At 41.2% G+C, this 12943-nt stretch overlaps 1 protein-coding gene across 2 annotated transcripts in view; it reads left to right on the top strand.

Moving 5' to 3' along the window:
- Positions 1 to 12943, top strand: part of KCNH5 (potassium voltage-gated channel subfamily H member 5) — a 416514-nt gene that overhangs the window by 97990 nt on the left and 305581 nt on the right. For both annotated transcript variants that reach the window (XM_053601259.1, XM_053601258.1), the window contains exons 5-6: positions 5884 to 5999; positions 12348 to 12740. In XM_053601259.1, coding sequence (XP_053457234.1) covers positions 5884 to 5999; positions 12348 to 12740 — 509 coding nt within the window. The remainder of the gene's footprint in view (positions 1 to 5883; positions 6000 to 12347; positions 12741 to 12943) is intronic.

Below are 12943 nucleotides of genomic sequence, written 5' to 3'. Positions count from 1 at the left end.
GACTCTGAATTTTTCACATACATAGCAGGTTACTGAAAAAGTATGCATAATATAACTATGAATGGTGTATGCGAGCTACTTTTTATTATTCATGTGAGCTATAAACTTAATATGAAAAATTCAATAGAAATAAAATATTTATGCCATTAAGTCATCTTCCTACTATATCCGTGAAAATAGCAGTATAGGGAAGTATGTTTTAAAACATTGGCACAAGAATGTATCTTTCAGCTTTTTAAGTCAAGTCCAGGGAACCATGGAGCTTTTGGGAAATAACAGATGGGCTTTCGTAATACCATGGTATCAGAATGGTTTGGGTTTAGAACCTTGAGCTTGGGAATAGGAGCTTGCTTTGGATTCAATCTTAGGTACCAGATGAGCCTTTACAAGACTCTTACAGAAGATTTTATTCCCTTTATCTTGCATTTATCTACTTTTTTTCCTAATCAAAAATGCTGATTGATGGTTCAGACATAGTGTAGGCCCTGAAGATACAAAGTCTCTTCTCTCACGTTCCACTGGGGAGTATACAGCAGAAGATTTCTTGATCACTTAAAGGAAACTCAGTTATGAACTGAGAGTCAGGGTGAGGCCAGATGTGAGGAGGTGTGGACTTGTTATCAAAGGGGAGGAACTGTGATCAGATAAGGGGGATGGCAGACTGCTTGCTGGGCCGCACGGAGGCCCACTGGATGCCAGTGGTAGAGAACCTCAGTAGTACCTATGAGTGTGATTCTGTGTTAACATCCACCTGTAATTGGTCTAAGGCATGGATGCAGACCTGGGTGAAAAGCCAGGTTTATCCAGAGCTGGAATTTTGTCAGTTGAGTAAGATGAGAAGAATCAGGGAATTCGAGGATCAGATTGTTGGAGATGTTTACAAGGGTGTAGGTTGATAATACTTTGGTGATGAAAGTTCTGCTGGCATGTAGAAAAAAGTGTTTTAAAAGATCAGAACAGACAAGTAAATCTACACTCCTGCAAAACCAGAAGGTAATTTTGCAGCAAGGACTTCTTTTTTTTTTTTTTTTAGTTGTTGGGGATTCATTGAGGGTACAATAAGCCAGGTTACACTGATTGCAATTGTTAGGTAAAGTCCCTCTTGCAATCATGTCTTGCCCCCTTAAAGTGTGACACACACCAAGTTGCAGCAAGGACTTTTTATCTTCCGAGTGTGAGAAGGCACCAGTGATTGGGAGAAAGATCCTCTTTTTTTCAGAATTTGCCAAAATTGACTGGATTTGAGATTAGTTTCTTCTCCTTTTATTGATGTTTTGACAAGAAACGTAGGGCTGGAAGTCTTGAATAAATGCACTAATTTTGAATTTTATTTCTGAATCCTGTCTAGGATGGTAAGTATAATAATATGATGGCAGCCAACTAATGGGAGTGCAGCTCTTCCTCAGAATGAACCTTGTGATCACCAGAATTTTATTGTGAATTGATTTTTGCCTTTAATCTGAATGATGCTGGATAATGTCAATGAAACCGTTGAATTACATCATGAAGGATGATATTAAAAACCATTGGCGAGGAGGGGAAACCAGTTTTGGTGGAGTATTTCGTACACATATATGCCAAGAACGTTATATTCATTATTGCCCATTTCTGTAATTCTGAAAATTATTATTACTATCTCCATTTTTGCAGATGAAGATCCAGTGTCTGATTTCTAATCCCAATTTCTGTCTTTTGTACCATACAGCCTCAACCTGTCCAGTTCAGACTTTATTTTTGGTTGTAACCACAGTTATCCCTGGCTCTTCTTTCTCCAAACAAATACTAATCACAGGTTGAGAACGCTCCCATTCTAACAGAATTACAGTCTTAAATCAAGAAACTTATTGATAATAATTTAAGAGGGCGACATTATTTCTTTGTTATTTTCTGTTCCTGGTACTGAGGACTTGGAACTCTTATTCAAATCATCAGTCTCAGTCAGTGGTACCTGGTACCTTATTTATTAAATAATACAAAGGGGAGAAATTACAGCCAAGAAATCCATTTTGTTGATTATCCATCATCCATATGTGTTCTAAAATAGAGGGCCTGAATTTCTGCTCATTTATATTGTGTACGGTATTTTCAAACAGACTCCAAAACTGCCAAGGTAATTACAGTGTGAAATCTCCTGTGCCAAATAGTTATGGAACATTCTTGCCAATAATTGAGTCAAAAAAAAAAAATCCTGCAGAATGAAAAATAACAGTCAAAATAGCAACCTCCTCCTTGTAGAAGCAAATGGTTTTCTTTAGAGAGGAAACAACAGATGAAATATGAGTAATTATTCCATGTAGTCTCTTTAGCCAAGAGTATAATTGTTTACCTAAGCTTTTTTCTTATAGATTAGAATCTTGGGTTGTAGTCTAGTAGATTGATTTAACTGCCCCATGACTTCCTTTTATTTTTAAGATTAAGCAGTCCATGACAAAGAGGTTAATTGCAACCCAATACAGCTAAACTAATGTTTTATTAAGAAGGAGTTGGCATCCTGAGCTTTTAGGAGAACAAATGTTCTCATAATACCATGACCAACTTACAGAGCAAGTATTAGGCTCTTCATATTCAGCTGTCTGTTCACCCTATATCGACCAGAGCTGAGTAACATTAGCGAACTTTGCTGAATAATCAGACACCAGTTAGGTCTCTGGAAAGGTGAGATCAGTGGATGTTATCACCGGGAAAAGTTAAAACTGCTGATGCATGTTTTTTCTCTGACCTAGACAGTGTGGCTGCTCCACTTTTTCCAAAGCTTCACTGTACAGTAAGAGATCAAGTGAACTAATTCAGCTAATAACACAGGCCATTTTTCCAGACTTGTTCAAGAGCCCAAAGAAATAGGTATAAGGAAATATAGTGCGTCATTACTGGTGACAGTGAAAAATCTAGAAACTTCTTCAGTAGGATTGAGTGGAGCAGGTGTGTGATCAGGAAAGAGTAAATACTGAATTCTCAGAGGTGTGGGTGAGAACCAGGTCCCCTCGTGGGCTGGTCTGCAGGTAAAAGAGAGAGGAGGCCAAGTCGAAGGCTCATGTGCTTCTTATGGAGTCTGTGTTTGTTTAATAGAGTGTTTGGCAGGGATTTGTGCTGAGAGTAAGTAAGTGGTGAGGAGTCAGTATCTTGAGAAAAATGCTGTTTGGAAGGATGGACTATGACAAAGCCTTAACCAGAGACAAATAAAAAGATTACCAAGAGCTCTCTTTGATTTCCATGTGAAATAAAACAGTCCTAGGCTTTGGATGGGTACTTTATCTTCCAGGGCATTTTAGTTGCAAAACTCATAAATGATTTTTCGATTTTACACCTGCCTTTGGCTTCAGTTCCTCTAAGAAGAAAGAATTCTTTCCGAGTCTTTTCTCTTAAATTCCTCTCTTCCAGGATGTCTGAGTCAGGTCAGCCTTTGCCACCACCTTTCATTTTTTCTGCTGAAAGTCCCTCAGTTCTCTTTCTGAAGGTAGAGTTATAGTCCTCAACTATCCAGAGCTGCCTCTCCACCTTCTCCAGCCTAAAGCCCCCAGGCAGAGTCGCACGGCATGAGCCTAGCTCATAGTAACCTCAAATTCAACTTACCCTCCTGTCTCAGCTTCCCGAGGAGCTGGGACTATAAGCACCTGCCCCGTGGAGACAGGGTCTCACTGTTGCTCAGTCTGGTCTCAAACTCCTAAGCTCAAGCGATCCTCTCACCTTGGCCTCCCAAAGCAGTAGGATTCCAGGTGTGAGCCACCATACTTGGCTTTAATTTTATTTTGAATTTATTCTTTACTTAATTTGCTACTGGTTTTAATAAGGCTGGAATATAGAGAGTAGATAAGAAAGATGCAGAGCCAATCTGCCGAGTCAGAAATAAACAGCCTCCATACAGTGCTATCCTGAAGGCCTCGGGTAACGCTGAGGCTGTTAAAGGTTTAAAATAGGGGCAAACAGGATTTGTGTTTTAGAAAGATCTTGGCAAGTAAAATGTATGTGATCTTTAAGATGCTGCCACACAACTCCAGCAAAAGAGGGTCTATTCTCTCACACACTAAGGATTCAGAGAGGAGATCAATCCGAGTGATACTTATTGACAAATTGTAATCTATAAGGCTTAGAAGTGAGTGAGTGAGTGAGTGTGTGTGTGTGTGTGTGTGTAAATGATCGTGAGAAAGAAGAGGATGGTGAATTTCAAGTTTCTGATTTGGGCAATTAGAAACATCCCAGGGCCATTTTACCTGGAATACAGGAATGATTCAGGGTTGGGGATGAGAGAGGAAAGTGATGAGATTAATTGTGGACATGCTGAGTCTTAGATGCCTGTAGAGCATCTTAGTAAGATGTGACCAGTGTCTCATTAGACACCCGGGTTTAGAGCTCAAAAGAAAGGTCTAAGTGGGTCATAGAGATTGCCTGTTTCTTTTTTTTTTTTTTTTTTACATTGACATTGCGCGTACAGATAATTGGTGGCCTATCGGGTAGCTTTTTGTTTCCTTAGCACACTGTACAGGGTAAGCCTCAGGGTTGTGTACAATTCCCAAAACCCAAGATTTTTTTTTTTGTTTTAGTTATTAGGATGAGGTCCATTAATAAAGAACAAATGAAGGCTGTCTACTAACTGATGCCAGTTTACTTCATTTCCAATGCAATTACTGAACGCAGGGAGCTGAACTGGTGGGGCAATACAAAGCTTAAATGAAACCAGAATTAACCTGAAGAATAGCAAAGTTTGACGTCACCTGCGCTGTATGATTTGAAGGATAATTGGTGTCATATGTCCAGATTTCTTTCTTCCTCTTTTGTCCTTTACTATGCTATTACAGCCATTCCTCTGGACTACTGGGTATCTTTCATTTTAGAGTGTTGTTTGGTAAATATTCTAGTGACAGGTAATACTGTAGAAATTATCAAGTAGTTTTGGTAAAGTCTTTAATGTATCAGAGAAAGGATAATTGAGACAGGATCCGAGTATGATCGGTTTGGTTCTATTTGTTCACATCTCCTTGACATTTCCTTGAAACTAATGATTTTAATAATGGCAATTTGAGGCTCCAGAAGAAATTTGTTTCCCATTAAATTCACATTTCCTTCCCCCAGAAGCCATTGTTCCTTCAGAAAACATTATTAAGAATTCTAGATATTCCAAAAATAATTTTTAGATATCACTGCAGTTTTTAATAAGCAAGACATAACATTTTGCTGTGTTTCAAGGAAGATGGGAGTGTATGAATCATGCGAGGTTTATTGAAATTTGGGTTTATTCTTTTGTGTGTGTTTATCTGCCTACACTTCCGTACATAGTAGGACTGTTTTTATCAGGGCAATACTAGCTGCTGTAACAAACCCCCAACTTTCAGTGGGGTCACACAATAGAAGCATATTTCTTGCTCACGTAACAGTCCAAGGCAAGTGATCCTGGCTGGCCTATGGCATTTTCCACATAGAGATTCAGTACCTTTGCTGTCCTCGAGGGCGTTGTTGTTATTCCATCCAGCTGGAAGGAGGGAGAAAGTGTAGCAAAGTCACACTTGCTTCTTAAGCTGAGGCATGGCAGTGACACATGTCTTTTATATCCCATTGGTGACAACTGGGACCTGGGCCACACCTAGATGCAAGGAATGACGGAAACTATGTTTCCCAGTAACAAGCCCATACACTGCCAAGGGGAGCACGGGATCTTTTGGACAGCCACCTGCCTTGGCTACAGGGACTGTGAGCAAAACACAAAGCTCATATAGAAGAATTGCTCATTATTTTATGGCCACACTTCAAATATAGGATGATGTCTGTTTTGAGTTGATACTTCCTTCTGGATGTTATACGGCTGCTAAGATCCTTAGAATATTAGTAAGAATGTTGAATTCCTTATTCATTATGTATGAAAAACTGAGACTTTCTTTCTTTATTTTGAAGGTTGGACAAAATTTGCTCGATTGACACGGGCTTTGACAAATAGCCGAAGCGTTTTGCAGCAGCTCACGCCAATGAATAAGTCAGAGGTGGTCCACAAACACTCAAGATTAGCAGAAGTAAGTGTGAGACGGACTTGGCTTCCCAAGGTGGCGGTGTTGGTACATTCTTTTTTTCCCCAAAATAATTCAATATACATATTTCTGGCTATTATTTTACAAATATTTAGCCAATAATTTATTTTTCCCTTGTAGAAATATAGAAATCCCAAGTATTTATTTTTATTCTCTCCCACTTTTAAAATGGGAATGTAGTTCATGACATCCCAGGTGATGTTTGTAGAGGACGATGTTTCCGTTGAACTAACGAGGTTGAGAGTTCCTTCACTCCTTTGTTTATATGCAGACTCCCTATTGAGGAGTTACTCTGTGCAAAAGAGGTAAAGGTGAATTAGAAATGTCATCAAGGAACTAAATATTCAGCAGAAGAAACCAATCATAGGGTGTGAAATTGCAACGATGGGGTTCAGTAGGAACTAACGCAGGAGCATTTGCCAGGACGTGGGGCCCTCGGGGAGGCTGCTTGAGTGAGGTAATACCTGGGCCGAGTGAGCCTTGAGGGAAAAATGTAAGAGTTAGGCAGGTGAAAAAAGGATGGAGGTCATTCCTATTGGGGAGGCCAGCATGTACTGAGGCTCAGAGACGAGAGAGTGTGGTGACTTCGCGTGTGACTTCAGTGTGGTTGAATCCAGGTGGGGAGGAATATGTTAGGGGGTGTCTAGGCAGAGGATGGTGGTTGGTGTCTCCTGTGCTGGGCAATTGACATGGTCACATTTGTGCCTTAGAGAAACCTGTCAGAGGGGAGATTGGTCCTAACTGGTTTCTTGTGTCCTCTCGTGTTTTTAGTATATGAATTTGAAATATTTTCCTAAGAAGCAGTCCACAGCTTTTACCAGATCGCCAAAGGCATCTAAGGCAGAAAATGAAGAACCCGTTTTGAACTACAGAGTGTCTCAAAGGTTGCCATACACATGAAAATCAACAAACTCATATTATATGTCATATATGTATATATAAAAAAATAATTTATTTATTTATTTATTTATTTGTAGTTTTTGGCCGGGGCTGGGCTTGAACCCATCTCCTCCGGCATATGGGGCTAGTGCCCTACTCCTTTGAGCAACAGGTGCTGCCCGATGTCTTGTATTTTTAATACTTTTTATATTTATATGTCAACACATAGAAAAGTATTTTGTAATGAATGTTTTATAAATACAGTACACTTAGGTACAATTTCCCGTTTTCCCTATGTATGTACGTATGTGTGTCGACCTTTGGGACATGCTGTAGCAGCTCTGTGGAGAATGGGTCTGTAGGGAGACCAGCTGGAAACTTTACAAAGTCTTTCGTGTTTAGCTGGATGGAGGTGAAGAACATTCTTCTTAGTAAAGTATCGCCAGAATGGAAAAGCAAGTGTCCAATGTGTGCAGCACTAGTATGAAACCAAGAGATAAACAACTACGCCCCCATGTTAGAAACAATTACATTCAAGTGGTGGGGAGGGGAGGGAGGGAAGGAGGAACATGGGGAAGGGGCGGGGGATTGGCGAGCTCTTACTTAATAGGCACAAGGCGAGGGTATACAGACTACCTAGCAGACAGTGTAACCTAATCTTTGCACCCTCATATTAATCTGAAATTCAGAAAAGAAGAAGTCCTTTTAGTAATTTAGTCCTTGTAGTAATGTAGTAAAAAAGAAGTCCTTGTAGTAATTTAGCTAGAGTGACAGTGGCCTTCAGGTGAATGGCAGACATACCAAGATTGGAGCCAACACGCTGGTTGGTAGATCAGAACAGAGTGTGGAACAAGGGGAGGAGGGCTTTTGGTGTAGACAGCTGGGTAGGCAGTGCTATTGTTCAATAGAATGGCAAATGGAAGAGAGGAAAAGAAGATTTGGGGGCACCCCTTGCCCCCGATGAAGTTAGGTTCTGCACGTACCATATTTGAAGCAACTGATAGAAATCCCAGTGGTGATCCCTAAGAGCCCTGGGAATTTTAGTGAGGCATCGAGGAGGGATATTTGGGTCTGGGTTGTAAACCTCAGCTTCATCCTCAGAGCTGTGGCTGTTAAAGTCATAGGCCGGACGATGTTACCTGGAGACCAAAGAGAAAAGGATGGAGGACAGAACTCTGAGGCAGCCCAAACCTCCATCGTTCGCGTCTTCCATGACTGGCATTTGCACTTCTGAAAGATGGTGTGAAAGACGCAAAAATCCAGTGGAGCTCCCCAAGTGTGCTGAGCACTCGGTGGGCACTCACAAAAATATTCTGAGGCAACTTAACCAAAATGGAGAAATATACAACAGCAAATCTGTACGTGCACCAATTTGTACTGCTGGAGAAAAGCAAAGTGAAGTACCCCAGAGTTACTCTCCTAACCACTCAATGAATATTAAATCTGGTTTGGAAAGGATTAGGAAAACGAGCACCCCAAATTGGGAGAACACTAGCGTTGTAAGACCATAGCTATCAAAGGAACTTGTTACAGTTTTCTGCTCTAAATAGCACTGTTAGCTTGGGGAAAGATTAATACTTTGATGTACAGACGTTACATCTGTAAAATCATGTTTTATTTTCTCAAAACAAAAATAAGATGTTAGCATTGTTAAGCATTAACTAATTATAAGGATGATATTTTAAAATACGATGTAGAGGTAGCATTAAGATTTTAAGTAGACAGCAGCTACAGCTCCCTTTCCCATAACACTTCACTAAGTAAGGCTTTGACTTTGGACTTGCTTCTGTTCTGATTTGAATCGTCTGTTTCTAGATCTTACACAAATATCAAGCTGAAGTGTTAAAGCCTATTTCCATGACTGTTGACTTTGTCATGATTCCTTTTGGTCTTAACTGTACTTAATTCAGAGTTTTTCTTTTCTCTGCTTTACAACAAGAGGAAGGGGGCCATAGAGAGGAAAACGCTCTGCCCTGGGCGCCCCGATTCCTTCAGGTTATTTTCTCTCTGTCAAGGGGAATGTTTCTTTAGCTTTGAAGATGTTTACATTTCATCATTTTTATTTTTATAGAACTTGTGTTCTTGTGTCTTCCCATCTAATTTTTTCCCTTTGCCTCGTTTATTGCTAGTCTCTTTATCAGTTATCTCCAGTTCATAAACTTGATTCAAATACAAAACTGCTTCTCTGAGGTCTGAGGTTTGATTTCAGAGAACTTGCAGGAATAACAAGGTTTCCACAGACATGTAGGCTGTGTACCTGCCCTGTGCGTGCTGAGCTCTCCAAAGACAGCCCCAGCTGGAGCCCCAGCTAAGCACAAGAATGCTGTTTTTTCAGTTGTGCTCACGTACGCCATCTGCTCAACTCAAATATCTAGGGTTGTGGTGGAATTTTAGACTCGCTCACACTTTTTCCAAGATGCATAAATTTGATCTCAGTTCTCCATCCCATAAATTTAAAGTTGATCCCTCAAATTTAGACTTGATCTGCAGGTTCAAAGATTCCGGTCCCGATGCAGGCAGTTAATTAATTTTCCATACGCACCGACATCCTGCTGTAGCCCGCGGCTCGCTCACTTTCATGCCCAGTGGAGATAACGGTACCCACTGCTGCCACGTCCATCCGTGGGCCTGACCTTCTTCGAGTCGACACTCTTTGATCTTCAGAGAGAAAATAATGTGTCGGTGTTGGTACAAAAATACATCAGAAGATGTGATTTCACCCTCCCTCCACCTGAGGCTTAGTGCTTAGGAAACTGCAAATGAAATAACAGTGGAAGTGGAGAGTCGTTACTCACTGCTATGGAGAAAAGCCCAGTGACAGCTAAGACTAAAGAGGGCTTTGCACGCGAGGAAGACCAAAGCCCTCTTTTGGGTTTTGCTGTCACTCTGACCCTCCTCCTCTTCCTTCTCCTTCTTTTCCTCATTGAGCATTTTTGATGCAAGTCACTGTCTCAAGACTTGGGTCCAAACATCTGAAGAAATAGAAGCCAAGGATCTCCCCTTGGCTGTGCACTGTGATTGCTGGAAGGCTTTGAAAATATGATTCTCTGAGAGCCAGAGAGCATTTTACTCATTCTCTGGGGTGGGGTCTGGATGTGAGTATACGGTATGTTTTAAAACATACCCAGGGGGCTCGGCGCCTGTGGCTCAAGCGGCCAAGGCACCAGCCACATATACCTGAGGTGGCAGGTTCAAATCCAGCCCGGGCCCTCCAAACAACAATGACGGCTGCAACCAAAAAATAGCCGGGCATTGTGGTGGGCACCTGTGGTCCCAGCTACTTGGGAGACAGAGGTAGGAGAATTGCTTGGGTCCAGGAGCTGCAGGTTGCTGTGAGCTGTGATGCCACAGTACTCTACCCAGGGTAACAGCTTGAGGCTCTGTCTCAAAAAAAAAAACAACAAAAAACCATCCCTAGGGGATTCTAATGGGTAGCGTGGTTTAAGAAGTTCTGAACTCAGGGGTTACCCCACTCTATCTCTAGAGGAGAAGGCTTACTTTGTTCAGGGCACTGAGTAGAGGCAGCTTATCCCTTAGCAGGATAGACATAGTGTTTGAGGCCCACAAAATCTTTCAGTTTCTATTAACAGCAGAAGAAAATGATGAACTTTTAGGTAAAAACAAAAATCGAATGTGTGATATTAATGCTGCTGTTAAATATAATTTTTATAGCCATGCTATCATAAAATATAATTCTTATTTACTTTTTTAATAGACAGGAGGGGTCCAGGGAGGCCAACAGGCTCAGGACCCATGAAGGTGATAACATATCCTGGCACTGAGTTCTTATCTCCCAAATCTGATTTCTTTGTAGTTATACTATAGACTGTGCGGATATGGATGGAAATATACTAACATTGAATAGGAAGGGAATTTTTATGTTTAACACAGTGAAATCAGAATTGATGGGCCAGTGTTTGAAAAGCTGGAAAGAAAAGTCACAATTATGTATATCTCTCTCTGTATAAAATACTCTATCCCAATGTGACGCTTGTATTCCTGGAAGGATAATTTACTGCCAAGTAATGTAAGACCTTGTAGGAAAAACATGTACTAGGGTACTCATGGGTAAGTACATAAAATGTCTTTATTAGTTCTTGTAACCCCCAAAATACAAATAGTAGTTTTTAACATTTTCCCTTTTTTTTTTTTGCAGTTTTTGGCTGGGGCTGGGATTGAACCTGCCACTTCTGGCATATGTGGCCGGCACCCTTCTCCTTTGAGCCACAGGCGCCGCCCAGTAATTTTTAACATTAATAAAGAGAATACTAGTAACGTTTTTCATGGTGTAAATAGTCGTAATGGATATTATATACTTTGTTTTCCGATGCACATGTATTTCTAGGTGTGAGAAAAACTTTAGGATACTCTCCCAAGGTTTGAAAGAAGCCTGAGTATTTGGCTTTTTTTTTTTCCCTAAAGGGAATTTACATCTGGGCAGGAAACACAATATTTCTTTCACAAAGTCTCGATTTAAGAGCGAAAAGGCATAAAGAAAGATGGAGACTTTACCTCTTTCATGTTTACATGGATGGAGCTGGAACATATTCTTCTTAGTAAAGTATCTCAAGAATGGAAGAAAAAGTATCCAATGTACTCAGCCCTACTATGAAACTAATTTATGGCTTTCATATGAAAGCTATAACCCAGTTATAACCTAAGAATATGGGGAAGGGGGAAAGAGAGGGGACAGAGGGGAGGGGAGGGGGGAGGATGGGCGGAGGGAGGGTAATTGGTGGGATTACACCTGCGGTGCATCTTACAAGGGTACATGTGAAACTTAGTAAATGTAGAATATAAATCTTAACACAATAACTAAGAAAATGCCAGGAAGGGTATGTTAACCAGTGTGATGAATATATGTCAAATCGTATATAAAACCCCATAATTGCATTAATGTACACAGCTATGATATAATTAAAAAAAAGAGAAAAGGCAAAAGCTGGCTCTAACATTTGCTACGCTGTGTACACTGCTGTGCCGTCGTCAGCGTCCCTTGCTGAGTCTGTCACTTAACGGCAGTGAAGCCATCAGAATCAAAGTTCTATTTCCCAGGGCACCAAATACATGTGAGGGATTAATGACAGTGAGTCACCGAAACAACTGTTGTGCAGTCCAGGAGAGGTGTGACGTAGGTAGGCTTGCAGCCGGGGTGAGCAAAAGCACCCCCAGAAACGCCCATCTGGCAGTGCTGGGGATCAGTGCCGGTCACCCCGACAGAGCAAGCCAGCTACGAGGGCAGACGGATCAACTGATGCGGTGACTGGATTTGGACCGACTTCCTTTGAACGAACTTTGGGACAACTTAAGAGGAAGACAAAACTATGGAGCGTGATTGGCTTTGAACCTGTGTCATGATAACTAGGCTGTGGTTTGACTGCTGATAAGTTTGAATTCCTGAGTGGCTGGGTGGAGACGTGCAGGTCCTTAACACCTACACTTTCTCTCTTTCAGGTTCTTCAGCTGGGCTCGGATATCCTTCCTCAGTACAAGCAAGAAGCTCCAAAGACACCACCGCACATTATTTTACACTATTGTGCTTTTAAAACTACTTGGGATTGGGTGATTTTAATTCTTACCTTCTACACCGCCATCATGGTTCCTTACAACGTTTCCTTCAAGACGAAGCAGAACAACATAGCCTGGCTGGTGCTGGACAGTGTGGTGGACGTTATTTTTCTGGTTGATATCGTTTTAAATTTCCACACGACTTTTGTGGGGCCTGGCGGAGAGGTCATTTCTGACCCCAAGCTCATAAGGATGAACTATCTGAAAACGTGGTTTGTGATTGATCTGCTTTCTTGTTTACCTTATGACATCATCAATGCCTTTGAAAACGTGGACGAGGTAAGATTTTTGGTTTTGTTCTTTAGAGTACTGTGGATCATGAGTTTGGATGACACAGATAATCCAAGCTTCCTTCCAGCCACCACCTTCAGCCGTCACCTGCGAAGCACTTGCCTCTAATTACCGTATTGGAGGGCCTCAGATTAATTTTTGTTCACCTCTTTTCTTTTGTCTGGTTGAAGAGGTGTGGTTGGAGGAGCAGA

The sequence above is a fragment of the Nycticebus coucang genome, chromosome 9 (genome assembly GCF_027406575.1).
Source record: "Nycticebus coucang isolate mNycCou1 chromosome 9, mNycCou1.pri, whole genome shotgun sequence".
In the NCBI taxonomy this organism is placed as follows: Eukaryota; Metazoa; Chordata; class Mammalia; order Primates; family Lorisidae; genus Nycticebus; species Nycticebus coucang.
Note: the sequence above shows the minus strand (reverse complement) of the source record. Positions and strands in the feature narration are given on the sequence as shown.